The 26,665-nt window shown below is 52.8% G+C and overlaps 3 protein-coding genes and 1 long non-coding RNA gene across 7 annotated transcripts; 2 read left to right on the forward strand and 2 right to left on the reverse strand.

Annotated features, from left to right (window-relative positions):
* Positions 1 to 1,360: 1,360 nt before the first annotated feature.
* On the reverse strand, positions 1,361 to 8,703 carry CPXM1 (carboxypeptidase X, M14 family member 1). Of its 2 annotated transcripts, none has more exons than XM_053890388.1 (15): positions 8,593 to 8,703; positions 8,043 to 8,248; positions 6,491 to 6,643; positions 6,179 to 6,288; positions 5,915 to 6,054; positions 5,722 to 5,812; positions 4,951 to 5,101; positions 4,777 to 4,865; positions 4,295 to 4,418; positions 4,015 to 4,211; positions 3,755 to 3,934; positions 3,374 to 3,671; positions 3,052 to 3,191; positions 1,819 to 1,921; positions 1,361 to 1,720 (listed from the first exon to the last, which is right to left on the reverse strand). In XM_053890388.1, the coding sequence occupies exons 1-15, from the start codon at positions 8,607 to 8,609 to the stop codon at positions 1,479 to 1,481; spliced, it is 2,241 nt and encodes a 746-aa protein (XP_053746363.1). In that variant the 5' UTR covers positions 8,610 to 8,703; the 3' UTR covers positions 1,361 to 1,478. The 2 variants fall into 2 exon arrangements, with proteins under 2 accessions (XP_053746363.1, XP_053746362.1); XM_053890387.1 differs by having other exon boundaries at positions 6,491 to 6,652; positions 8,593 to 8,614.
* A 3,852-nt stretch (positions 8,704 to 12,555) lies between these two features.
* LOC109274790 (uncharacterized) lies at positions 12,556 to 15,131 on the reverse strand. The gene is made up of 2 exons (XR_002083824.2): positions 14,899 to 15,131; positions 12,556 to 13,135 (listed from the first exon to the last, which is right to left on the reverse strand). It is a non-coding gene; the product is annotated as an uncharacterized LOC109274790 (long non-coding RNA).
* CUNH20orf141 (chromosome unknown C20orf141 homolog) lies at positions 14,595 to 15,383 on the forward strand. Its single transcript, XM_019462723.2, has 2 exons — positions 14,595 to 15,032; positions 15,109 to 15,383. Exons 1-2 carry the CDS (start codon positions 14,770 to 14,772, stop codon positions 15,347 to 15,349), a joined length of 504 nt encoding a protein of 167 aa, XP_019318268.2. The 5' UTR covers positions 14,595 to 14,769; the 3' UTR covers positions 15,350 to 15,383.
* Positions 15,379 to 16,559, forward strand: TMEM239 (transmembrane protein 239). Of its 3 annotated transcripts, none has more exons than XM_019462725.2 (2): positions 15,379 to 15,508; positions 16,077 to 16,559. In XM_019462725.2, exon 2 carries the CDS (start codon positions 16,088 to 16,090, stop codon positions 16,544 to 16,546), a length of 459 nt encoding a protein of 152 aa, XP_019318270.2. In that variant the 5' UTR covers positions 15,379 to 15,508; positions 16,077 to 16,087; the 3' UTR covers positions 16,547 to 16,559. The 3 variants fall into 3 exon arrangements, with proteins under 3 accessions (XP_019318270.2, XP_019318271.2, XP_019318269.2); XM_019462726.2 differs by lacking the exon at positions 15,379 to 15,508 and adding an exon at positions 15,846 to 15,928 and having other exon boundaries at positions 16,012 to 16,559; XM_019462724.2 differs by lacking the exon at positions 15,379 to 15,508 and adding an exon at positions 15,857 to 15,943.
* The last annotated feature ends 10,106 nt before the right edge of the window (positions 16,560 to 26,665 follow it).

Here is a 26,665-nt window from a genome sequence, read left to right on the forward strand (position 1 = left end):
CTCAGGTCATGATCTCACAGTTTGTGAGTTGGGAGCCCCGCATCGGGCTCACTGCCGACACTGCAGAACCGGTTCCAGATCTGTCTCCCTCTGTCCCTCCCCCATGCTTCCTCTTTCTCTCTCTCAAAAATAAATAAGCATTTTATTAAAAGAAAATATGAGGGGCGGAAACAGCTCTAGAAACAGAGACAAGACAACAGCCCACACTAAGGCACAGCTTGCCTAACAGAAGGCTATATGGATGTCTTTGTGTTGAATCTACACGTTAGTAATTGCCCCTTACAAGCTCTCCTCTGAACTGCAGGGCGGGGGGAGGGGGGGGGGGCAGTGCGCCTGGAAACATTTTGTGGGCTTCTTTGCAAGCTAGGGTACAGTTAGATTTTTCTGAACATTTTATTTCTTTAAGTAATCTCTACACCCAACATGGGGTTGGAACTCACGACCCCGAGATGAAGGGTTGCACGCTCCACTGACTGAGCCAGCTGGGCACCCCAGTTACAGTTAGATTTTGTCAGTGGATTTTGTAGGTTGGAGATTAGAAAGTGGAAGGAAGGAAGAAATTATTCTGCTTCAGCCTCGAGCCATGACAAGTGATCATGGCAAAGTGGCTGCAAATGGTAAGTGGCCTGATTTTCAGGTAAAACTCCTTTCTCTCTTTTTCTCATCCAGCTCTTCCAAAACCTTTATAGCCAATGCCCAGCGTTAAATTTTCCTCTGCTTAAAATACCTAAGCGGGCTATTTCCCTCGCAAGACTGACACATAATTTGCCCTTCAGTCTGAAGGAAATGAATCAAATCTTGTCATTTACCAACACCCTCCAAAGAGGGCTGGTGGAGCAAATTCTTATGTCCCCCGCTGTTCTGTCTTCCTCGTCTTGTCTCTCCTTGGAGCTCTCGGTCCATACCCCACACTTGGGCCGCCTCCCATCTAATCTCCGAGAACCTTCCCATCTGTTGCATCCTTGACCTTTTGAGTCCCTGCCGAACTGCGCTGCCATATTTCACACCCACGCATGTAATCCCGTCTGTGCTCCCACAGCATGGCCCGCACCGTGCCAAACTGTCCCCTCTCTTGACGGTGAGCCCCAGGAGGCTGGGAGGGCACTGTTTATCCTTGACGCCTTGCATGCTTGGGTCTGAGCACTGCAATGGTTCCTGCTGCAGAAGCTGATTGATGGAGGAGTTGCTCTGGCAAGCCCTAGGTTCAAGAACCCAGGCGGGATCCTCTTTCCACACCATTTCTCCAGAAGTCATCTGATGAGAGCCTGCCAGCGTGTGTGGACTAGGATCGGGGAGGAGGGGAAGCCGAGGCCTGGCCCAGGGGCGGGACCTGGGACACAGAGACCGCAGGAAGGCTGCCTGAGGTACCAAGTAGCTTTAATGAGCCTCAGCACCTCTCCCCCCACTCTGTCCCTCCCGCTTTCAGTTCTGGACAGGTCCAGCCTGCCCAAGGCTTTGGGGCTGTTCACCTGGAGGTGTTAATTCTTCTGCCCCCTCAGGCGCTCCAGACGCCTCCGAAGGTCTGGGGGCACTTTGGCCCCGGAGGCGAGCAGTTCTCGAAGTCTTTGTTTGGGAGTCTTGGTGAGGTGGAAATTGCAGGGCACTGGGCCCTCTTCAAAGGTGACCCGGCAGCTCCTCGTCACTGAGTGATAGCCCTCAGCACTGGCGGTCACCATATAGTCCCCTGGGGTCAGCAGGCGCCAGTAATCCCCGTCCCATGCTGACAAGAGTGAAGGTCACGATCAGGATCCAGTGATCCTCAGCTTCTGACCCTGCCTGAAGGCCTCCCACACCTCCGCCATCCCCTCCCCGACACACCTGTCGTTACATCGTGGTTAATCCCGTCCACAGAAATGACAGCATCGGCAATCCCGAGTTCTGTGTCCTTGTCCCGCACAACTCCGGCAATGCCCACTCGCACCTGTGCGGGAAAAGGCTATCAAAACCCTTTTCTTTCTGCATGAGGTGTGACCTTCACCTCATTTTCCAGCTCTGTTCACGGCAGACTTGACGATGGCATGTCTATGTTCCTAGGTGGCAATACCCTGGTAAAAGTAACTCCTGATGGGGGCACCTAGGTGGCTCAGTCGGTTAAGCGTCCAATTTCGGCTCAGGTCACGTTCTCAGTTCGTGCGTTTGAGCCCCACATCGGGCTCTCTGCTCTCAACACAGAGCCCACTTTGGATCCTCTGTCCCCCTCTCTTTCTGCCTTTCCATTGCTCATGTGCATGCTCTCTCTCTCAAAAATAAATATATGTTTTTAAAAAAAAGCGGGGGTGCCTGGGTGGCTCAGTCGGTTAAGCGTCTGACTTCAGCTCAGGTCACCATCTCGCGGTCCGTGAGTTCAAGCCCTGCGTCGGGCTCTGGGCTGATGGCTCAGAGCCTGGAGCCTGCTTCCGATTCTGTGTCTCCCTCTCTCTCTGCCCCTCCCCCGTTCATGCTCTGTCTCTCTCTGTCTCAAAAATAAATAAACGTTAAAAAAATAAAATAAAATAAAAATAAAAAAATAATAAAAATAAAATAAAATAAAATAAAATAAAATAAACTCCTGATGGATAAAATGCATCTGGACTGGGAGAACTACAAACACCTGGTAGGAAGGCTCATCTTTGGGTTTCCCCAAGTTCAGCGACCCTTGACATAGGGCTTGTCATTTTGGAACCTTTGGAAACCATACTCACAGAGCCATCACAAGGGATATAGTTCCTGTGGGATGTGACGCGTCTATGCCAGGACACCCCCTGCACTTGAATAATAGGTCTTTTCTGAGAACAGCTCTCCCAAGACAGCTCTGGGACAGCTCCGTGGACCCGGGTCTATACTGCTGTGCGGTCTACACCTCCCGGCTGATGATGTCTGATGCTGCCCTGCCGGCAGACTGTGCTTTCAGTGCTCTAACCCTCCAGGTCAATCTGATACCAAGTGTGACCCAAGGCCTCTGTGAGTCAGCACGTCCGGTTGGACCCTGGAAGGCCCCCCCTGGTGGGAGCTGCAACCCTACACGGACAGCAGACCACGGCAGGCCAGGGTCGGGGGGGATTCGGATCCAACCTGCTCCAGGTAGGTGAGGAGGGCATCTTTGTTGTTCTCCCACTCCTGGGGCAGCTCGTTCTCGTGAGGAAACTTGTCACAGGACAGCTCCACGGTGACCTCAAAGCAGTTGGTGTGCAGGTAGCTGAAGTCATTCATACCTAGGGTGGCCATGCATACTGGAGCCTAAGTGGGGGAAGGGAGCCCTGCCCGCCTGGTAGCCCTCCTCTGTGAGACACTTCCCGGAGGGATGGTCAACACCGCTGCTCTATGCGGACCGAGCAGACTGTCTCACGGGGACAGGGTTCTGGGGCCAGGGCTAACTCTACCCTGAGGCACATACTCCCGGGGACTGTGTGCCAGTCAGCGCCGTTGATGATGTTGCCGTGCAAGGAGAAGTCTTGGCTGTGGCAGGGTCGGCGGTCTGGGTCCTGCATGGCCCGGTTAGTGCCAGCATAGACGGTGCTGAGCCAGCGGAATACGGCATCATCCGGGGTGGGCGTGAGTTCACGGGCAGCCCACGGGGTCCGGGTCATGTCGAACGGGTAGGACACCACGAGCTCACCCCCGTGGAGGTTGGCGCTCAGCACAAAGGGGATCCGCTCCATCCACTCGATCACTGCCCGCGTTTCGGGAGCCACCTAGACAGGGTCAGGTGGGGTGAGGTGGGAGACAGAGACAAGAGCCCCCCGACGACCCTCCACCACTTCCCCAGAATACATACGGTGGCGTTGGGCAGGGTGTAGTAAGTGGGCAGTGGCAGGTGATGGTTGGGGACGGTGTCAGGCACTAGCCCGTCATCCTCTGCTTCCCACAGCGGTGTGTTGAGGTCAGCAAAATTATGGTTAAGGTCAATGCCCTGCTGGTTCCAGCGGCCCTCTGCCCAGCCTACCAGCTCCGAGCCCTGCCAGGGAAGGGGCCTGTTCAAGCCAAGCAGGCATCAGGGCAGAAGGAGCAGGGTGGCCCTCATGCCAGGCGGCCTACCCGGCGAAAGGCAGTCTCATAACCATCAGGGTTCATGGAGGGCAGCAGGTGAATACGTGTCTCGGTGAGCAGCCGGGTCACGCGCGGGTCCCCTCGCAGGAACTCACGGCACAGGTACTGCATCAGAAGCAGGAGCAACTCCCGCCCCAGGGCCTCATTCCCATGCATGCCGGCCACATAGCGCACCTCAGGCTCTCCTGGGAACACAGGGGCTCCACGTGGGCTCGCGCCCACAACCCTTCCCTGTGCCTACCTCTCCCTGCCCAGAACCTGCCAGTACCCAGCTCATGTTGGCCAGGGTGGTCCGACATTTCCATCACGTACAGCTTCAGGCCCTGGTGGCTCTTCCCAATGCTGTAGATGCGGGTGACGTTGGGGCACTGCTCGTTCACCTGCTTCATCAGCTGGGGGGGTGGGCAGGGGCAGAGTATAGCACGGCATGGGGCACGGGAGGATTAGACCCAAGGGTCAGACCACATGAGGCCATGGAAGGGCTCACAAAAACCAGCGGTGGCCCACACAGATGGGGCACCATGGCACCGAATAGGACCAGAGCAATAGCAGACCAGAAGGAAGGGTTAGGATGAGGGAAATACCACAGCAAAGGAAACCGGGGCAGAGTTTAGGGGTCAACGGGCGAGAAGGATGAGACAGTAGGGGGAGTAGGGACATGAGGACAGTCATAGCAGGTTATGCCCTGGTGGGAAGGGGACCTGAGCTAGGCAGCTCCTCCCTCCTGGGTCATAGGAGTTCATGTCTGACCTTCCTCATGGCCTTGTAATTGTGATGCCGGAAGTCCAAAGGATCAGAGGATCCCAGTGCAGGGGCCTTAGGGAATAGGTCGTTAGGATCTGGTGGAGAATGAATTCACGGTCAAGGGGGAGTCCATGGCGGAGGTTTTTACCCTGCTCATCCAGCCCTTGTCCGACTGCCCACCTGAGACAGGGCAGGCCAGGATCTCTGCCCGGAGGCAGGAATCGCCTCCCTGGAGCCAGGTCTGGGGCAGCAGGCGAATGAAGCGGGCCACCTGGGGCTCAGGCAGGAGGTTCAGCACCGGTGTCTCTGGGTCTGAATTGGCAGGAAATACCTGGGGGCATCGAGTCCTTTAATGGGACTGCTCAAACCCCAGCAGCCTGGCCCGGAAGCAGAGAAGGAGCTCAGGCCTCCGAGCTCACCACCAAACCCACCCTGGCGGGCTTGCCTGGAGACCTGCACTCTCTGTCAAACACAGACCACCTGCCCACCCCTCCTACCCCCTGCCAACGGGCTGCTCTAGGCAACCATGCTTTCTGGCTGGGTCGCAGCTTATTAGACCAATATGGCCCCATCGCTCAGGAACAGCCAGTCCTAAAGCTGACCGGGCCCCACACTGTAGCCTGGTATAAAAAGAGGTCCGTCAGATGGGAAAGCCAGAGCGGCGGGGAGGTGAGAAGTGGCGCAAGGGTCTGAGGCCCATCGACCAGAAAGGGTGTTCCAGCAGGAAGCTACAGCATGAAGCAGACCCACCCCGTGGAGAAAGTATCTGGGGAGGAGGTAGGCATATTCCAAAGCAGCTTGGCCCCAAGGCTGCCTGGTGGGTGCCACGCATCTTGACAACAACCCCCTTTCTCCTGGGATGCTGAGTGGGCATCTGTTCCTTGACCTCAGAGGAGCCCCAGCCCAGCCTAGTACCCTACAGTGGGGCCCAGCCCCCATGGGACCACTCACCGCATCCATCCCACTGCTACGGTTCCTGCTCCCCCACCACGTCCGGCTGTCATTGCTGAACTGGACCTTGTATGATGTGACCCAGTCGTACCTGGCAGGAGAGGTCGGGAGAGATCCTCCGTGGCCTCAGGACTCCCACCCCAACCCTCCCGAGTCTGCCCATGACTTCCTGGACTGGGCTAGCCTGCCTCACCTCCAGACAGAGTTCCTGCCCTGTGTGATAATGCCCGAGAAGCGGGTGGGGCGCCTGGCATCCACCTGAAGCCACGGCTCAGCATCCTGAGGCTCAGCACACCAGGCCCCATCATAGAGATCACCATCCTCCAGGCCTGACTATGGGCACAAGACATGGCCATCAGACTCAGGTGAACAGTATAGGGTGGGCCAGGATGGTGCCTGGGGAGGTGCAGGGAAGAAGTTCCTAGGGGTTGCCCTAATTGGACCCAGGACTGCTGACCTGGATGTTGAGCCGTCCCCGGTGTGGTCCAAGACCAAAGGACTGGCTGCTGGATGCCTCGAGCTGGCTATCTGAAACTCGCAGGGACTCCAGGCCCAAAGGGGGGCAGCCTGGGGCAGGGACAGAGCAGTGAAACAGGACCAGAGAGAGAGAGAGAGAGAGAGAGTGGTCAGGGCAGGTAGGAAGCCGAGCCTACGCTTGCCCATGTGCTAGGCGAGCTGGGACCATGCCTTTGCCCATGAGGCCAAAGGTGATGTCAGTATGTGGCCCATGGGCTGCAAGTTTGGGCAGGGCCCCCCGGAAGGGCAGTACCTGGTTCCTTCTCCTCTGGGAGGTGAAGGGCTCCCGCAGGGGTGGTGATCACTGGAGGCCCGGTAGTCACCAGTGGTCTGGGTCTAGTTAGCTTCTTTCTTTTCTTTATAATGACCTTTTTCTTCTTGACGAAGCGAATCCGGACGTGCTGTTCTGAGGTCCCTGGGGACCAGGGAGGCACATCAGGGCAGATGGAGTGGTCTGCCAGCCCAAGAAGCATGCAAGCCCATAGCAGCACCCCCACCCCCGACCTCAAGTATCTAAAGACCTTAGCATGGACTTGAAGTCTGACCCCCACCTGCCTCTCCCGGCACGTTCTTGGCTTCTTCTCCTTCTTGACGTGACTACATGTTTGGCCAGCCTCATCGCTGACCCTCCCCAACGGAGAGCTACACCCAGCCACTGGGAACTATTTGGTTGCTCCAAAGAGCTGAGTTTAGTTCTTTATCTCCAAGCCTTTGCCTGGGCTGACCCTCTCCGTCGCACCGTCCCCCACCCCTGATCTCATTGCCTAACTCCCATTCTTTGAATTTCAGCCCAGGAGCCTTCCTCAGCTCCAGACTTAGTCTCATGCTCCAAAGCCTCGGTGCTGCCTTTATCGCTGCATCTGCCCTCTGGGCTGAGATGTTCCGTCCTCAGATTCATGTTTGTCTGGGTGCTCAGGCTTTCCAGGGCTGGCCTGTGTCCTGCTCGCCCTCAGCACAGGGCCTGGAACACGGCAGATGCCACTAGCTCCCCACGCACCCACGCAGGCTCTACAGGTACCTCCAGAACGGGCTGTACATTTTCCTATCTGGTGACCCATGCCTTTCCACATACTGTTTCTTCTTCGCTGCTCTCTCTTTTTGGCTCTTCCTAATTCAGAGATATCCACCCTTCAGGACCCAGTTTCATTTGCCTCCTCTGAGAAGCCCTCCTGGGGGCCATCCCTTTGACTTCCTCCTCTACCTACTCACTTCCGAAAAGTCAGGAAGTCAGGCAGCCTGCCTCTCCCCTTCCCCTGATGGTGCCCCTAGCCTCCAGGCAGCCTCAGCAAAAAGCACTCTCCCAGCCTTGCTCTCCTTCTTTCCTTCCAGCCCCTGCCCTTAAGCTCTCTCTGTCCTAAGTCTGATTCTGCACCATTTAGTCTCGGTGCTTTTGTCTGTGCCTCTTTCTCCCCTTCTGCTGGCTCCGGTCTCAGTTTTCTCATCTGTGAAAAGGGAAGGTTTGGGGCTGAAAGAGGCAACATCCTACTGGCTCCAGTCCCAGGACCGCTGACTTGGTCTGGCCGGGAACTAGGGCTGCTGAGTCAGCAGCCGTAACAAGGGGCAGGGAGGAAGGAAGGGAGGAGTGTGTGTGTGTGTGTGTGTGCGCGCGCGCGCTGGGGAAGGGTCGGCACACAAGCTCCAGGCAGGGAGTGTGTGAGCGTGAGTGTGTGTGTGCGTACGTGTGTGTGTGTGTGTGTGTGTGTGTGTGTGTGTGTGTGTGTGTTGGGGAAGGGTCGGCACACAGTGGACGGGAGAGTAGGGTGACCGACTAGCCCGAGAAGCGGGCCCTCGGTCCGGGCGCTCACCGTTATTCTTCCCCGAGGGCTGCTGTGCCGGGTTGCTACTCGGGGCCAGGGTCGAGACCGGGGCCTTGGTGGTAGCGGGCGGCGCGAGGCCCAGCCCGGAGGCGCCGGGCGTCCCCAGACCCAGATCGACGGCAGGCGCGAAGGTGGCCAAGGCGAGCAGGAGACCCCACATGGCTGAGTCCAAAGGTGCGGATGCGCGGGGCCTGCTGCGGTCGGTGGGTTTGTCTCTTCCTGCCGGGCGCTCGGGAGCCCCCCGCCCCTTCCTGCCGCCGCCGCACGCCCCCTGCGCCTCCGGCCCGCCCACCGCACGCCCGCGGGCCTGGGACCCGGGAGGGGAGGGGTGGGCAGGGCAGGGCCCGGGCGGTGCTCCAGCGACAGACCCCGGAGCGGCCGCCGCGGGTCTCCGCACCCGCCGACCCTGCCCCGCCCCCTCCGGCTGTCCCGAGCTCACCCGCCCGGCTGGTGCGCTGCCCTCTGGGGTTTGTACAGCCCCTCGGCACCCTGATCCCACTTAATCCTGTGAGGCGCCCGCCCCACAGTGGGCACCTACTTGGCGTCACACACCATGCCAGGCGCTTTGCACGTGGCCTCTCGATCAAACCTTATTTTACAAACTGGTAAACTGAGGCTCAGAGCGCCCAACTGACTTGGCCAAGGCAGCAAAGCTGAGAACTTTGGGGAGGAAACTGCTACCCGAGAGGGAAATCCACCCAGAATCAGAGGCCCCCTGCCAGAGTGGATGGGACAGAAAGACGGGGGGGGGGGGGGGGGGGGGAAACTAAGGCGCGGGGTGGGGCGGGGGCGGAGCGCGGGTGGGGGGAGGACTAGCCCTCCAGCAATCTTTCCGAAAGACCACTCGAGGGGCCCAACCAGAGGCGGTGCTTCCCACCGCCATCCCCTTCTCCGGCCCCGCCTCTCTTCTCTCTTCCTTCCCCCTGCCCTCCCCTACTCCTTTGCTCACCCGGCTGCCACGTTCTGGGTTTACATAATCCGAGGAGAGGAGCGGGAGCCGATACCCAGCGGGCTGGGGCCGTGGGTGGAGGGGCCGAGGCCTGATGCGCGCGCGTCCGGCCCTCCCTGCTGCCTTCCCCACAGCCACCTCAGTGTCCTCCCCGGGGCCAGCAGCCCGGGGTCTCTTGCTGGCTGGTTGCCCCGGATCCCGGGATTCCAGAGCGCAGGCCCTTTCCCATTCCCGCTCCCCAGCCCCCTCTGATTCCTCCACACCAGATCGCCTCCCAGAAGGAAGGAAATGCGTCCACTGTGCTCCTCTGGGCAGTGTTTTGTCTTTGCAAGGAGCCCGCCAGGGAGATACTGCCATCCCCACCTAAGAAGCGATGCCCAGAGGTGGCCAGGAATCCTCTGGAGTGCGTGCCGCCCTGAGCAAATATTTTTTGCAGGGCCTCTATCTATATAAACACTTTGTATCACCCCCAAACCATTCTGGCGGCCCAGTCTCACATGATCCTTCCCAAGAAATACCCCACTGTACCCCTGGAAGTGACCCAGCACCAAGGCAGAAGCAAGTCCTGGAGCGCCTCAAGGCATCTGCCCCAACCCAAGCATTCTGGGTGGAGAGTCCCCAGAACGGGAGTAACTGGGTCAGAGCCCGCACGGCCTCACTTCTGCCTTGGAGCGCCCGCCTGGGAAGCACTGCTGGGTCCCAGGCACCAAAGGGGGATTAGAAAAACTCAAGGAAAGGCGCCAAAGCCAAGGGTTCCTGAGGCACGGGGCTGGCCAGATCACGGGCAGAAAGACAGTACTATACGCTGAGGCTTCTTTGCCGTGGGAGGTCAGGACAGGCTCCCGTGGAGCTAGAAGTGGGTCTGAACAGGTCCTGAGGGCTGCTCCCTCTTCCTCCAAAGCCCAATCTGGCCACTTCTCTGTCTCCGACCCCAACCTCACCCAAGTTTGATAGACAGGTGTGAGGGGCCACCCAACTAGGACATCTCAGCCTTCTGAGGCTCCCACCCACAGTTAAATCGGGTCAAGTTCTGGGGCATCTGGGTGGTGCAGTGGGTGAAGCGTCAAACTGTTGGTTTGGCTTAGGTCATGACCTCATGGTTAGGGAGTTCGAGCCCCACCTCGGGATTGGTAGTGAATGCTTGGGATTCTCTCTCCCTCTCTCTGCCCCTCCCCCACTGTGTTCTCTCTCTCTCTCTCTCTCTCTCTCTCTCTCTCTCTCTCCCTCCCTCCCTGTCTCTCTCCCTCCCTCCCTCCTTCCCTTAAAATTAAAAAAAAAAAAATTTGGTCAATTTGCTCCTGCCTTAAGTCCCTAGGGGTTTCACCGGCCAGGCCCTTATGACAAGGCTCTTCCCTACCCACACCTTTCCCCTCTCATCACCCTGGGCTCCTCTGGCTCATATTCCTCCAGCCACACTGGCATTCTAGCAGTCCCTCCAACACATCAGGCCCATCCAGCCTCAGGGCCTTTGCCCTGGTTCACCAAATTTGCATCCTCATTCTACAGGTTGCTTTTCAGCGTCACCTGTTTCCAAAAGCCTTTGCTGACCATTCTGATGAAAGCAAGCCCCATCCTCCACACCCACTCTATCCTCTCACCCTGTTTTATTATTGTCTTCAAGGCAACTCAACATTTTGAGATTATCTTGTTTTGTTATGTGTTCACTATGTGGGTCCCCACCCCCCAGCAAAGATAAGCCACACTCCAGAAGAGCTTCTTGTACCCATATGTTCAAAGCTGCACCTCAGGACCTAGAACAGCACCTGGTCCCTAGTCAGTGCTCAAAAAGTATCTGTGTAGGGGCACCTGGGTGGCTCAGTTGGTTGGCGCCCAACTTCGGCTCAGGTCACGATCTTGCGGTTTGTGGGTTCGAGCCCCGTGTGGGGCTCTGGGCTGACAGCTGGCTCAGAGCGTGGGGGTCTGCTTTGGAATCTGTGTCTCCCTCTCTCTCTGACCCTCCCCTACTCATGCTCTCTCTCTCTCTCTCTCTCTCTCTCTCTCTCTCTCTCAAAAATAAATACTAAAAAAAAAGTATCTGTGCATATATTCAAGGTTTAGAGAGACCTTGACCAAGCAGGGCTGAGGGGAGCTGACTCTCCCCAACAGTGCAAGGTTCTGTAGGAAGGAAATGGCAGACCACGAACTGGGGGACATTCCCCCAAAGGGACTGGCTGGATGGGGCATGCTGACCACCCCTGGCTGATCCCTCAGAGGCTCGGATCTGTGGGGTGCTGATACCTATTGTGTCCCCTGTGCCCCCTCATCCTTATTTTCACCTCTTACCCCTTGCCTTTCTGCCCTGTAACAACCTTCAGGGCCCCTTCGTGTCCCTCCATGCCCCCCTGAACCCCTCAGAGCCTTCTATGCTCCTTCATTAGTTCCTCATCGCCTCGCATCTGCTCCCAGCTCGGCTGTTGCCTTCGGCCCTTGCCACTTGGGTACCTGGAAGCAGGTTCTGGAGGCGCAGCTCCAAGGTTTGCACTGAGGTGCTCCACTCCTGCCGGCTCCCCAGGGTGGTCAGGTGGCTGGAGGTGGAGAGGAGAGCTGACTTTGGTACCGCACAGGCTTAATTTCACACCCGCCTCTGCTGTATTATTTTGTGTGGGTATCCTTGGACAGTCCCTCGCTCTCTGAGCCTCTGTTTCCTCATCTGTAAAATGGGGACAATAATATCTTAATCTCAGGGTTTTGTGATGAAGCCAGATAATGTGCGGTTCCCAGGGGCTCCTAAACTAACCAGATGAACTGAGGGTGGGAGAACAGCTTAATACAGCCCTCTTATTCCCACATGCATGGATGGAATAAATCAAGAAAAGAAAGGAGGCCATGTGTCTGGCTGCAACAGTAGAGAAGTAGTAGAATGTACTGCCTGCCTGGGCCTCCTAACCTTCTGTCCCTGATGCGGGGGCAGAACTCACTCTGTACTAAGTGCTCTCCCTGTGATGGAGGTGAGCCTTGATGGAGACTGCCCCCCCCATGGCACCTACATGCACTAGGAGGCATCTCCCCACCTACCCGTCGTTTGCTCACCACCTCCCCCCAGCTCTCTCTCTCTTTTGTACATCAATGTCTCTGAGAGCCCTCCTTCTCAAAATGTGGCAGAGGACCAACAGGACCGGCATCCCCTGGGAGCTTGTTAGAAATGCAGAATGCCAACCCCAGACCTGCTGCATCAGAATCTGCATTTTAACGAGATCCCCAGAGGAGTCAACCCCAGGAGGCTCATGTGCACATTAAAGGCTGAGAAGCACTAGATGGAGATTTAGAGCACCTCCATCTAAAATGCATGAGATTCACAACTTTCAAGTTGGATGGTGTTTGAGGCTGTCACCGGAAATCCTATCTCAAGCTACAAGAGCACATCCAGGTAACATTTGGAAGTTGGTATTTCGTTCATGCCGGGAGGGTATGTTCCTGACCTCTACAATATGACCCTCCATTAATTTTCTTTATGTTGAACTACATCATTTTGACCAAAATACTACAGAATATAGTTTTAAAGGTAAATCACATTTTAGGCTTGCAATAGAAGACTCTTTTCTATGCTTCTCCATTTCTCCTTGTATTTATCTCTATGCTTCTATTGCTACCTCTTAATTTTTCTAGGTCTAGATGTTATCTGTAGATTTCCTGCTATGGAATTAAGGATTTCGCTTTTCCTACCACCTTCCCCCACACATACGTTCAAGGACACTAACACACTTCTTCCATCCTCCCAAAGAGCTAAATCACTGGGATGGATATTCAGGGCTTACCTTGTGGCCATGTAAATATTACTGTTCAACTTTTTGTGTTCCCTGGAGTTAGTGATTACTTTGTTTTATCATCTGCTTGGTTTTCTGGGCACCAATGGATAATTTAATCCCAAAGCAACCAGCGGAACTGAACATTTATTTTTAGCATATCTAAAAACCGCAGATAATCAATCTCATTTTCTTCTGGAGACATCCCTCCTGGAGCATCTTGCTTTTGAGTCCAGGCTGGGTTGTTTGCTTTCTTCACTGGGAAGCACAGCTGACATCCTGAGCCTTTCTCATCATTGCTTTCCTGTACTTAGCCTCATTTCTTTAGTCTCGTATTGTCCTTGCGGTTTAATGCCTGATTTTGCTGAAGCACATCCTCCGGCAGCTTTCTAGGAAAGAGTGTATGCGAGGTCAAATTTTTGAGAACTTGCATGGCTTACAATGTCTTTATTCTTCTCATATGTGATAATCATTTGGACAGATACCTGGGTTTAGGTTGGAAATAATCTTCCCTTGGAATTTTGCAGGCATTGCTTTATTACTCTGGGAAGAACCAAAGCAAGAACCACCAATGAATGGTCCCAAGGGCCAGCAGCGTTGGCTCTATGCACTGTTGAGCCCATCACTTCCAAAGATGTCAAGTCCACCAGGCTTGAGTCTTTGGACAGGGCCCACTGGAGGCAGATATGAGATACGCCACCTGATTCTTTTTTTTTTTAATGTTTATTTATTTGTTTTAGCGGAGAGAGGGAGAGAGAAGGTGGATACACATGCATGCAAGCGGGGGAGGGGCAGAGAGAGAGAGAGGGAGAGTAAGAATCCCAAGCAGGCTCCACTCTGTCAGCGCAGAACCTGTGGCAGGACTCGATTCCACGACCCGTGAGATCATGACCTGAGCCCATGCAGAGAATCTGGCTGCTTAACCAACTGAGCCACCAACCAGGAGCCCCTGGTGCCTGATTCTTGCCGTCTCCTCTCCTCGGGGCTCTATGGCCACTGTCCCCTTCTTCCCCCACCCCATTCAGTTTTCCTTCAAAGTATGGTATATGCGCAAGGATTCTGTTCCTAGTTATGATCCGCTTCCCCTCTTGCTTCTCAAGTCACTAAACCGAGATGCGGTGGAACTTCTGTAACCACCACCCACTTACAGATTATCATGGGAATAGGGTTTTGTTTTTTTTTTCAGATGATCAATCTCTTCCTTATCTGTCCATTTTCCTTAATTTCATTCTCAGAGGGTAGCTTCAACCTCCAGTTTGGGGGTTCCTATGATGTGGCCCTCTTACATTCACATTATCTATGCCATTTCTGGAATCCCAGTATCTGGGACACTTCCCACAAACCACAGGGCTGAGAAACAGCCCCCTCCTGCCCCACCCTTTAGCAGTCTGGTGGGAGCCCAGCCCCAGAAAGCCTCAGGGAACTTCCTGGCAGAGCCTATCTCTGCACTCCAGGGTTACCATCCTGAAAATTCCCCCACGGGGGCCCACAGGTATCACCCAGCTCTCAGGGGAGAGAGAGCTGCCGACAAGAAGATTGAATGATTGCCCCTGGACACACAGCTCTGGGAACCCGCAGGAGAAAGAAAGCAGTCCTTCCTCTCGTGCTCAGCTGCCCATGTGATGATGGGGTTAGAATGCCTTCCTGGTAACTCAGATCCCCACGGCGGGGGGCGGAGGGGGACGCCCTAGGGCAGAGAATTCCCAAAGGCAAGGGGATGAGTCTTCATTCTCAGAAATCACTGACTCCCTTCTGGCTAAGCGTATGAGGCCCAAACCAGCAGCAGCCCCCCTCTCTGCCCCAGGGCCCCACCTGGCAATAGGTCACAATGCCCCAGCTGCCCCGTCCCAGAATAGCTGACTGAAACGAGAGGTGAGGAGGGTTTGGTGGGTGGGTGTGTGGGGAGGGGGAGATTCCCACCGAGCTCACCCTTGAGTGTCTGCCAGGGCCCCACTCCCTCCCACACACCCACTCCCCACACTCCCTCCCACATTAGTCCTTCCTGTCACCTCCACCTCCCTCCATGACCCAGCTCTGCTTACCCAGGCCCAAAGCCCTTGCTTATCCTATCCCAGTCCCTCCCAGGGGCCTGGGTGCGGGGGAGGGGTCGTGTAGTCCAGTGGGTCCACGTACGTCCCCCTGGGGCCCTAACCTGGCCCAGCTCCTCGACAGCGTTCTAGGGCTGGGGGCACTGGGGCTGACGATTCGGACGGTCTTTTCCACAGCTGGGCCAGCCTTGCTGCTGCTGCTCCTGGTCAGTTTCCTGGCCTTCGACCTGCTCCACTGGTAAGTGCGCTGCATCCTGGCAGGCGGGTAAGTGGTCACCTTCTAGAAGCCCAGAGGCCACCTGCTCTCTCCACAGGCCCGCAGACGCCCCCGGGCCACAGCACACACTTCTCACGGGAGGCCGGAGTCAGGGGGCCGGTGAGGGTCTGGGACAGCGGGAGGCTGTCCTCCTACCTCCGGCAGCGGTGGTCCCAGGAAGACTCAGCCCCCACGAAGCCCTGCTGCTGCTGCTTCTGGGCCTGGGGTTGTTCCTGGGAGCGCGCGGTGTGCCCATGGCCCTGCTCGGCCTGGCTTTCTGCCTCCATCCTTGGATCTGAGTGCCCTCCAGAAATACACTGGCCATGCTGCTTCCCAGGTCTCCTTTCCTCCATCCTGGGCTGAGCACACAGGAGCGTACCTCTGAACTCAGGGGACCTCCGGACCCACAATATGGACAGTGGACACCTGGGTCTGAGTCTAAGGACAAGAAATAGAAGGTGAGATGAGGGACAGGGAGCGCAGGACAGGATGTGGCAGCCATTTCCGAGCTTGTGGGTTGGGGTTGGCCATTCTGGCCTCCTCTGTGGTTCCAGAGAATGGGCGTCCAGAAAGACAGACAAGAGAGCAGAGTGGGACTGGATATCAGGTAGCAGGGTAGGAACGGGGATCCCAAGGGGGCTTCCCGCAGGAAAGCCTGGGAATCTACATCTGTGGGCTCACCCCATGCCCCTGCCAGGCTGGAGGGGCCATGGAGAGGCTGCGCAGCGGCTGGCTCCTCTCTTGGCTGGACTCCACCCCCTCCCGGGTCACAATGGGGAACCCCGGGGAGGGGGGGAGGAGGGGGGAGGAATGACAGTGGGGGCTCGACTCTGGCTGCCAGGCGGTCCTGAGCGCTGCAGGAAGCAACATGACTTAGGGGTTTCTGCCCAGAGGTAAGATCCACGCCCCAGCTCAAAGCCCCACCCCACCCACGCTGGTACCCTCCCGACCCCTGGACCCCCACCTGCCTTGAGGTCCCAGGCATCTCCAGGGCTGCTTCTGCAGCTGGCCTGGCCCTCTCCCTAGGTGCACCAACCATGATGCCGCAGCCCCAAGTGGAGACAGATGCCATCGGGGCCGGCGAGGGGCCGCAGCAGGCAGTGCCCTGGTCGGCCTGGATCACGCGGCAGGGCTGGGTGCGCTGGTGCAGGTGCCACGTACCTCGGAGCTGGGCCCAGTGGTGGACCACGTCGTGCTGGCGGCAACCATTTCAGCGTGTGCTGAGGGGTCTGGAGGGGATCCTCTACCTGCTGCTGTCGCTGATGCTGTGCCACGCGCTCTTCACCACCGGCTCCTACCTGCTGAGCTCCTTGTGGCCTGTCGCGGCCGCAGCGTGGAGCCATCTGCTGCCAGCTGTCCTGCTGCTGGTGCTCAGCGCTCTCCCGGCCCTGCTCTTCACCGCCTCCTTCCTGCTGCTTTTCTCCACGCTGCTGAGCCTCGTGGGCCTTCTCACCTCCATGTCTCACCCAGACTTCGCTCAGGACTCGGACCAATAGAAGGGCAACCCCATCCGCTGCCTGTGTCTGTTGAGCCCTGGCCTAGGGCCTGAGGCCCCGGGGTTGGGGGGGGGGGGGGCAGTGGCCTCAGCAGGCCCCGGACGACCAGTCCCTAGCGCTGCTCGGGCCATAGGTGATGTTGCTAGAGACCAGAAGGTAGACTGGCCTGACCTCCGGGCACCTCCCTCAAGCCCAGGCTGCAGACACTTGTTGTGGGGCGTCAGGGACTTTGAGAAGAAGGGACAGGGCAGAAGGCTTAGCCAGGGGCTGAGCTGGGCCAAGCCATCTAGAGCTCCCACCAGGGTGGAGTGACACCACCAGGGCTCCCTTAGCAACTGGCAGCATCTTTTTCTTCCAGGTGCTCAGCTGTCTCAGCTGCAGACTCATTGAGAACTTCTAGCTTGGTATTCCTCACACTTACCCCCTCTTTCCACTTCCCCAGGCTCTAGAAAGGGCCCGCGGACAGAAAGCTGGCCGAGAAAGGGCTGGCCAGAACCCCCATGAGACCTCAGTGAACTCACTTCCTAGTCCTTTCTGCCCAGGCACTCCCCACTCCCTAGACCTCCTACCTTCTGCCTCAGTGCACATCTCTAAGCGGGCCAACTAGGGTAGTGAGGATCCCAAAGGGTACCCGCGCTAAGATTCCTAAGGTCTGTTATGGAAAAATCAACAAGAAGTCCCATTTCCCCACTTACACAATGTGTGGCCACGGCCACTTAATTCTTTTGAACCTCAGGGGTGAGTGGGTCTCAACCCTGTCACGGGGCTGGTGTGAGTCAAAGGCAATACCTTGTGTGTGAAGCGCTTCGCAAAGACCGGAAAACTGTAAGATTTTTGCACTGAACTATAAGAAAAATCTGTAGGCTCGAAAGGTCTTCTGACCTCGAAGGTGGTCGAAAGAGCAGGAAGCTTCCCTAGGCCTTCAGAGAAATGCTCTGTCACGGGTACCCTTTTGGCCCTCCGATGGTTAAACGGGGATGGATGGGTGTGGACAAGATGTAAAAGATCGTGTGACATGAAATCTCAAAATGTGCAGATGTTGGACTCTCCTGATTGTGAAATGCTTGGGGCTGGGACTCAGTGCCAGGAGACACTTGGCCAGCTGTGTGAGTGGGGGAGCGCATAGCCCGTGGGTTTCTGAAACTGTCCCAACAAGCTGCTCACAAGTACCAGGCAGATCTTGGAAGGCGGCATCCCTTCATACCCAGCATGTTGGCGGCCATTCATATACCAGCTAACCCTCCAAGCAACATAGTGATCTGTCATTACCATACAAGGCACATGGCAGACAGCTCTAATCACAGCTAAGACCCACCCGCCTGACCCCTACCCAGTCCTCACCCCACTGCATCTCTAAGCCTAAAATTTCTGCTCCTGGAGCCCCAGAACCAGAGTTCCCCTCTCCTACCACCTAAACATTCAGGCCAATAGGGACCGGCCCCTAGAACGCAAGTTTATTTTTGTTAAAACCCATTTGCTGTGGAGTTTCATAACCATGAAGGCCACTGGTCAGATGCCTTCAGCATCCGTGCCTGAAACTCCAGGCACAGTCCTTCCTTCCCGTCTCCTTATGGTTCTCCCTCAAATGTGGTCAGGGTCATCACTTCAGAGCCTTGGGGTCATTCTGATTAAAGGAGAGAGGACATTTTGACCCAGACCAGGCACACTGCAGGGGAGGGGGAGGAAGGATATGGACGGGAACAAGGAGAAAGCCTTCTTCCCTTCCCCACATAAATACATACCTTCTACCCTCCTGCTCTGCTGGTAGAGGATAAGGTGGTAAGGACAGACTGGAGAGCTGATGGGCAATATTTATCAGATCAACACATACCCTGTGACCCAGCAATTCAAAATGAATTCTCACAGAGGCCCTTAGGGCCTTGCTTCTCAAAGCGTGGTCCTACCAGTTCTGGCGGTATAGGTCTCACCTGGAAGCTGGCTAGAAATGCAGTGTCAGGCCCCACCCCAGGCTTGCCGAATCAGAGCCTGCATTTTAAGGAGATCCGGAGTGCTACCCGTGCACACAAATGTTTGAGAAGCATTGCACAAGAAAGGATATGTTTGAGAGTGGTGCAGGAGATGGGAAAGGTAAAATACGGTGGGTGGATGAGCACCGTCGTTAGAAGAGACACCTCTGTGTGTTGATCTTGAAATCCTAGCACTAGGGGCGCCTGGGTGGCGCAGTCGGTTAAGCGTCCGACTTCAGCTAGGTCACGATCTCGCGGTCCGTGAGTTCGAGCCCCGCGTCAGGCTCTGGGCTGATGGCTCGGAGCCTGGAGCCTGTTTCCGATTCTGCGTCTCCCTCTCTCTCTGCCCCTCCCCCGTTCACGCTCTGTCTGTCTCTGCGTCTCCCTCTCTCTCTGCCCCTCCCCCGTTCACGCTCTGTCTGTCTCTGTCCCAAAAATAAATAAAAAACGTTGAAAATCCCCCGTTCACGCTCTGTCTGTCTCTGTCCCAAAAATAAATAAAAAACGTTGAAAAAAAAAATTTAAAAAAAAGAAATCCTAGCACTGAGTGAAAAGAAACCTGAGTGAGAAATAATACTATTCTTCTGAGACAAAGTGAAAATGCATGCCCGCAAAACCACCTTTTTTTTTTTTCTCTCCCTGAGAACGTGTAAAAACATAGGATCGACAGAATGGAATGACCAAGTCTAGGGGCAGGCAAAGGGGAGTGGAATATACAGATAAAAGGGGAAAACGTGAGGGACCTTGCAGAGATGAAAGAAAAATGATAACATGAATTTAATTCCTGGAATTCCTTTAAATGTAGACAAAATCACCCATTTAGAGTTAAAAGACTGAAAATGCAAGCCTGGGGAAAACGAATGTGCTGGAATGAAGGCGTTCTCAAGCCTTTCAGGTTTGGGCCAAACAAGGAGAGCTGCCCCACTGGCCTGAGTGACCCGGATGGTATCTTTGTCTGGCTTCCCCCACTGCCCCCCTGCAGCCTGCTTTGATGGGTGGGGGTGGGGTGGGGGTGGGGACCCAGTAACCGGATGGCCTGACCAGAAAGATAACCAGACCTGGCGGGGCAGGAGGGACGGGAGAGGAGGAGGCGTCAGACGCGGGGGCGGTGCAGCTAAGAGAGCAGAGAAGGATCCACAGCTGCATACACAGATGGGGGGTCGGCACCCAGGATTCTCCTGGGCCCCAAGTGCAAACTGTAAGAGCGGCCGGGACGCGGAGGGTCCGAGAGGGCGGCATCAAGTCTCAGGAGGCGGGGACACCACTTGAGACCGTTGTCATTGGCCACCCCGGGGACGGTGAGGCATCCCTCGAAGGAGGAGGCGGTGGGGCGCCAGGGGATTTCTAAGGGTCAGCTGCGGGGAACCGAGAGGGGGCGCTCTCCCTCAGATTCAGGGGTGCAGGGTAAAGTGTGTCCTGGCTCGCGGATGCGGGCAGCGGCTGTCCTCACCGAGGAGGGAGGAGACCGGCTTCTGCAGGGAGGGGGCGAGGGGGGGGCGGCCCGCGCCGCTTGGGGAGGTCAGGCCAGGAGCAGGAGCCCGGTGGGGCGCCTGGCGCGGTTCACTAGGCTCAGGTGCGCGCGATAGGAGCCGGGGTGACGGCTGGAGGGCGTCGGTCGAATCGGGTGCGTTGACCGTGGCGGCAGAGCGGGGCGGGCAACGGCCTGAAGCTGGGAAGGAAACCCTGGGCCAAGCGGGGGATCGGAGGGCTGTGGGCACCCCCAAAGGGAATGCGCTGGCCATCCCGGAAAGTCGGCAGCCCCCGGAGTCGCAGCTTGTGGAGGGGGTGGCCGACGATGCCAGGCGCGCCCCCTAGCGGATACCTGCTCCTCTGGCAGCGAAGAGTAGGGCTTGGTTGGGGTGTGGGGAGGAAGGGAAGGGAGGGGTCTCTCTCACTGGCGGGAACGCTGGCACTGGGGGCGAGGGTAGATCCTGGGACCAGGGAGGGGCATCTTCGGCCCGCTGTCATCGCAGTAAGGGCTTCGTTGACTCCTCACCTCTTTCTCCAAATCTCCAGCCTGGATCCCCCAGCCGGAAATCCAGGGGCGTCAAGCGCAGGGCGCTTGAGAAACCTGGGAAAGGAAGAGTCCAGTCTAGCCGTCTTCAAGGCGTCACGGACTCCCGGGCCAGCCCCAGTCTATTATCCCATCCCTCCTGGGGTGAAGAGCTGTTTTTTGCGAGGTTTTGTCAGGGTCTGGATGCAACCAGTTTTAAACAATTTTTTTTTTTTTTTTTCCTGCTGAGCAAACATCTATGCTCTGGGTCTTGCTTCCTTTATACCGTCTTCTTACCCTTCAAATATTTGCCATCTAAAAAAAATAAAATAACTTGATTTAAGATCTGTTGCTTCTACCGTATTTTCTGGACTGTGTCTTTAAATGTCTAACAAAAACCCCACAGTATTGAAAATTGATATGTGATACTGCATACTTGTAAAATATTTGTAACATATATGAAAGTAGAAAAGTCCTCTAAACTGAAGGGTACCACATCCATCTAAAAGCCACATGTTATCAGTATGTCATCAGGCCTCTCCCTCTGCATTCATCTAACTGTGCAAGCTGAGGTCCCAGATAATGGCATGTGGAATTGTTATTCATAGGCACCTTTGACTGGATCCTGATTTTAAAGGAACTTCTCCGAAGGTGCCACCATTAAGAATTCTGTAGATGGGGCACCTGGCTGGCTCAGTTGGTAGAGCATGTAACTATAGATTTCAAGGTCTTGAGTTTGAGTTCCATGTTGGATGTGGAGCCTACTTAAAAAAAAAAATTTTTTTTTAATGTGGATTACTGTAGAGTTTTGGTAGTTAACCTTTATCTAGTTAAGGAAATTCCTTTCTATTCCTAATTTGCTAACAGTTTTGACTGTGAATGGATATTGAATGACATTTTTTTTTTCTGCATCCACTACAAGGACAATTTGGTTATTCCGCTTTACTCTGTTTATATGGTGAATTGCATTTTAGGTGTCTTAATATTAATTAAACTTTCTAGAAAAAAAACCCATCCTGTTCCTTTTTAACTGACATCAAATTCACACACATTTTATGTGCAAGTAAAATGCACAAATCTTCGGGGTACAGCTCAATGAATTTTTATATACTTGGGTGTCCATGTGACTACCACTCAGATCAAGATAGAGAACTTTTCCATCATCTAAGCAAGTTCCATGTTGTCCTTTCCCAATCAATACCTCCCCCCAAGGGTAACCTCTATTGTGACTTTGATCGCCATAGATTAGCCTATTCTTGAAATCATGCAGAACAAACTCATACAAAATGTACTGTTGTGTCTGGATTCTTTCAAGGTTGCGGCTATGAGATTTCATCCATGTTGTTGCATCTATCAACAGTTTGTTCTCCTTTATTAGTGTATACTACCCTACTGTAAGGGAGGCAACTATTTATCTACTCTCCTGTTGAAGGACATTTGGCTTGTTTCCAAGTTTTGGCTATGAATAGAACTTAGATGAATATACTTGTGTAAGTCTTTGAGTAGATAGAGGCACTCATTTCTTTTGAAGTGAAATTGTTGGATTATAGAGTATGTGAATGTTCAACTTTGGTAAATTCTGCCCAATGATTTTCTTTTCTTTTTTTTTTTTTTTTTTTTAACGTTTATTTATTTTTGAGACAGAGAGAGACAGAGCATGAACAGGGGAGGGGCAGAGAGAGAGGGAGACACAGAATCTGAAGCAGGCTCCAGGCTCTGAGCCGTCAGCACAGAGCCCGACACGGGGCTCGAACTCACGGGCCGCGAGATCATGACCTGAGCCGAAGTCGGACGCTTAACCGACCGAGCCACCCAGGCGCCCCTGCCCAATGATTTTCAAAGCAATTTATACCAAGCAGTGATTCCACTGCTTTTTTCAGTCTATCCACCTTATTCATGGTGTAGGGTGTCTGCTCTCTCCTGGTCATGAGATATGGTATTTATATTTGTTTCTCTCTTTTTGTTTTTTTTTTACATTTGTTTCTCATTTTCACTTGTGTCTGGGGAATTTCTGAGAGGTGGAGGAAATACCACCTTTACTCTATCACCTTCAAATTGTACAACCTCTCTCCTTTTTAAAGCCAAGAATGCAAGGGTGGTTCAACATTAACACACACACACACACACGCACGCACACACACACACACACACGTAATTCACCATATTAAACTAAAAACTAAAAACCATGTGATCATTTCAATAGATGCAGAAAAGGATTTCACAAAATCCAACATTCATTCCTAATTAAAAACAAAACTCTCAGTAACCTAGGAATAGAAGGAAACTTCCTCAACTGTGTAGAAGGCACAGTTAAAAAATAGGGATCCCTATTAAAAAATAGGGATGCCTGGCTGGCTCAGTCAGTGGGGCATGCGACTCTTGATCTAGGGGTTATGAGTTCGAGCCCCACACTGGGTGTAGAGATTACTTAAAAATAAAATCTTAAGAAAAATTTACAGCTAATCTCACATTTGGTGAAAAACAATACTTTTCCCTTAAGATCAGGAAAAAGATAAGTATGTCTGTTTTCACCATTTCTATTCAATATTGTTAGAAACATCCTAGCCAAAGCAATAACACAAGAAATAGAAATAAAAAGCATACAGATTAGAAAGCAAGAAGTGAAACTGTCTTTATTTGTAGAAAACAGGATTGCTTATGTAGAGAATCCAATTGAATCTTTTTTTTTTAAATATAATTTATGGTCAAGTTAGCTAACATACACTGTATACAGTGTGCTCTTGGCTTCAGGAGTAAATTCCCATGATTCATCACTTAAATACAATGCCCAGTACTCATCAAGTGCCCTCCTCAAGGCCCATCACCCATTTTCCCCTCTTCCCCGCCCTCCCAATCAACCCTCAGTTTGTTCTCTGTATTTAAGAGTCTCCTACGGTTGGCATTCCTCTCTGTTTGAAACTATTTTTCCCCCTTTTTTTCCCCCATGGTCTTAAGTTTCTCAAATTCCACATATGAGTGAAACGTATGATATCTGTCTTTCTCTGCCTGACTTATTTCGCTTAGCATAATACTCTCCTATTCCATCCATGTTGTTGCAAATGGCAGGATTGCATTCTTTCCCATTGCTAAGAAGTATTCCATTATATATATAAACCACATCTTCCTTATCCATTCATCAGTTGATGGACATTTGGCCTCTTTCCATAATTTGGCTATTGTTGATAGTGCTGCTATAAACATTAGGTACATGTGCCCCTATGAATCAGCACTCCTGTATCTTTTGGATAAATTCCCAACAGTGCTATTGCTGGGTTGTAGGGTAATTCTATTTTTAATTAAAAAAAAATTTTTTTAACGTTTATTTATTTTTGAGACAGAGAGAGACAGAGCATGAACAGGGGAGGGGCAGAGAGAGAGGGAGACACAAAATCTGAAACAGGCTCCAGGCTCTGAGCTGTCAGCACAGAGCCCGATGCGGGGCTTGAACTCACGGACCGTGAGATCATGACCTGAGCCAAAGTTGGACGCTTAACCGACCAAGCCACCCAGGCGCCCCCTATTTTTAATTTCTTGAGGAGACTCCACACTGTTTTCCAGAGAGGCTGCACCAGTTTGCATCCCCACCAACAGTGCAAGAGGGTTCCTGTTTCTCCACATCCTTGCCAACATCTGTTGTTTTCCTGAGTTAATTTTAGCCACTCTGACCAATGTGAGGTGGTATCTTAATGTGGTTTTGATTTGTATTTCCCTGATGATGAGTGATGTTGAACATCTTTCCATGTGTCTGTTGGCCATGTGGATGTCTTTTTTGGAAAAGTGTCTATTTATGTCTTCTGCCCATTTCTTCACTAGAGAATCCAATTGAATTTATAAAAAAGCTACTAGAGGGGTGCCTGGGTGGCTCAGTTGGTTGAGCATCTGACTTTTGATTTCTGCTTAGGTCAGGATCTCATGGTTCATGAGTTTGAGCCTCAAGTCAGGCTCCATGTGGGAGGCCTCTCTGTCCCTCCCCTGCTGGTGCACACATGTGCACATGCACATGCACACACACACACACACACACACTCTCTCTCTCTCAAAATAAATAAACTTAAAAAGAAAAGCTACTAGAATAAGTGAATTTAGCAAAGTAACTAAATGTGTACATGGTCACCATTATGACACAAGGTCCATATGAAAATATCAGTTGTATTTCTCTGTACTAGAAATGAATGATCAGAAACAGAAATTTAAAAAGCAGCATCATTTAAAATTTTTTAAAAAGCCCTTAGACGTAAATCTGGCAAAAGATGTGAGAGATCAGTACGCTGATAATTACAAGATGTTGCTGAGAGATTTTTTTTTTAATTTTTTTTAATGTTTATTTATTTTTGAGACAGAGAGAGAGCATGAACGAGGGAGGGTCAGAGAGAGAGGGAGACACAGAATCTGAAGCAGGCTCCAGGCTCTGAGCTATCAGCACAGAGCCCGACGCGGGGCTCGAACTCATGGACTGTGAGATCATGACCTGAGCTGAAGTCGGTCGCTCAACCGACTGAGCCACCCAGGCGCCCCTGCTGAGAGATTTTTTTAATGTTTATTTATTTTTGAGAGAGAGAGAGACAAAGGGGCAGAGACAGAGAGAGAGAGAGAGAAAGAGAGAGAGAGAGAGAGAGAGAGAGAGAGAGAGAGAGAGAGATCGAATCCCAAGCAGGCTCTCCACTGTCAGTGCAGAGCTCCGCTCAGGGCTTGAACTCACAGACCATGAGATCATGACCTGAACCGAAATCAAGAGTCAGACACTTAAATGACTGAGCCTCCCAGGCACCCCATTGCTGAGAGATTGTAAAGAAGACCTAAATAAATGAAGAGGTATATCTTGTTCATGAAATGGATAACTCAATATTGCTAAGATGTCAATTTTCCCCAAATTTATATTGTTCAATATAATCACAATAAAAATCCCAGAATTTTTTGTAGAAATAAGCTGATTTTAGTTTAGTTTAGTTTGAGAGACAGAGAGTGAGAGCAGAGCGAGAGAGAGAGAGAGAGAGAGAGAGTGCATGCGTGGGAGGGGGGAGAGAGAGAGATTGAGAGAGAGTGAGAGAGAGAGAATCCGAAGCAGGCTCTGAACTGTTAGCATAGAGCTCAATGTGGGGCTCCAACTCACGAACTGTGAGATCATGACTTGAGCAGAAATCAAGAGTCAGACAGTTAACCGACTGAGCCATACAGGCGCCCTGAGATAAGCTGATTTTAAAACTCATACAGAAAGGTAAAGGATCTAGGGTAGCCAAAGTAACTTCCATAAAGAAGAACAAAGAGAACACTACCTGATTTACAGACTTATCATAAAGTGATAATAATCAAGAGAGAATGGTGTTGGCATAAAGACAGACAAATAGATCAGTGGAACAGAGTATGGAGTCCAGAAATGGATCTATAAACATATGTACAACTGATTTTCGACAAAGGTGCAGCAAAGAGAATTTAGTGGAGAAATGATAGCCTTCAACAATAGTACTGGAATCATTGCATATTCATATGCCAAAAAAATTAATCACCTTGCACTATATACAAAAGTTAATACAAAATAGATCACAGGGGGCGCCTGGGTGGCTCAGTCCATTAAGCATCCAACTCTTGATCTTGGCTCAGGTCATGACCTCAGGGTTTGCCAGTTCAAGCCCCACATCATGCTCTGTGCTGATGGCTGGAAGCTTGCTTGGGATTCTGTCTCTCCTTCTCTCTGCTCCTCCCCTGCTTGTGTGCTCTCTCTCTTTCTCAAAATAAAAATAAACTTAAAAAAAATATTAAAAAAATAGATCACAGACCTACAAGTAAAACTCCAAACCTTCTAGAAGAAAACATACAGGAAAATAGTTGTGACCTTGAGTTAGGCAAAGATTTTTTAGATATGTCACCAAAAGTATAAACCCAAAATACACTGTCCCTGATCAAAATTTAAGTGGTCTCTTCCTCAAAAGACACTGCTAAGAAAAAGACAAGCCACAGAAGGAAAAAGTATTGGTAAACCACCCATCTGATAAAGGACTTGAATCCAGAATAAAGAGCTTTCAAAGCTTGAGAAGTTTTTAAAAAGGGGGGGGGGGGGAGGGGAGGGAGGAGCGGAGGAACAATTTGAACCGAAACTTTACCAAAGAAGATAAATAGATTGCCAATAAACACAGGAAAAGAAGCTGAACTTCATTAGTCATT

Source organism: Panthera pardus, unplaced genomic scaffold (assembly GCF_024362965.1).
Source record: "Panthera pardus isolate Hobbes unplaced genomic scaffold, ASM2436296v1 HiC_scaffold_25, whole genome shotgun sequence".
Taxonomy (NCBI): Eukaryota; Metazoa; Chordata; class Mammalia; order Carnivora; family Felidae; genus Panthera; species Panthera pardus.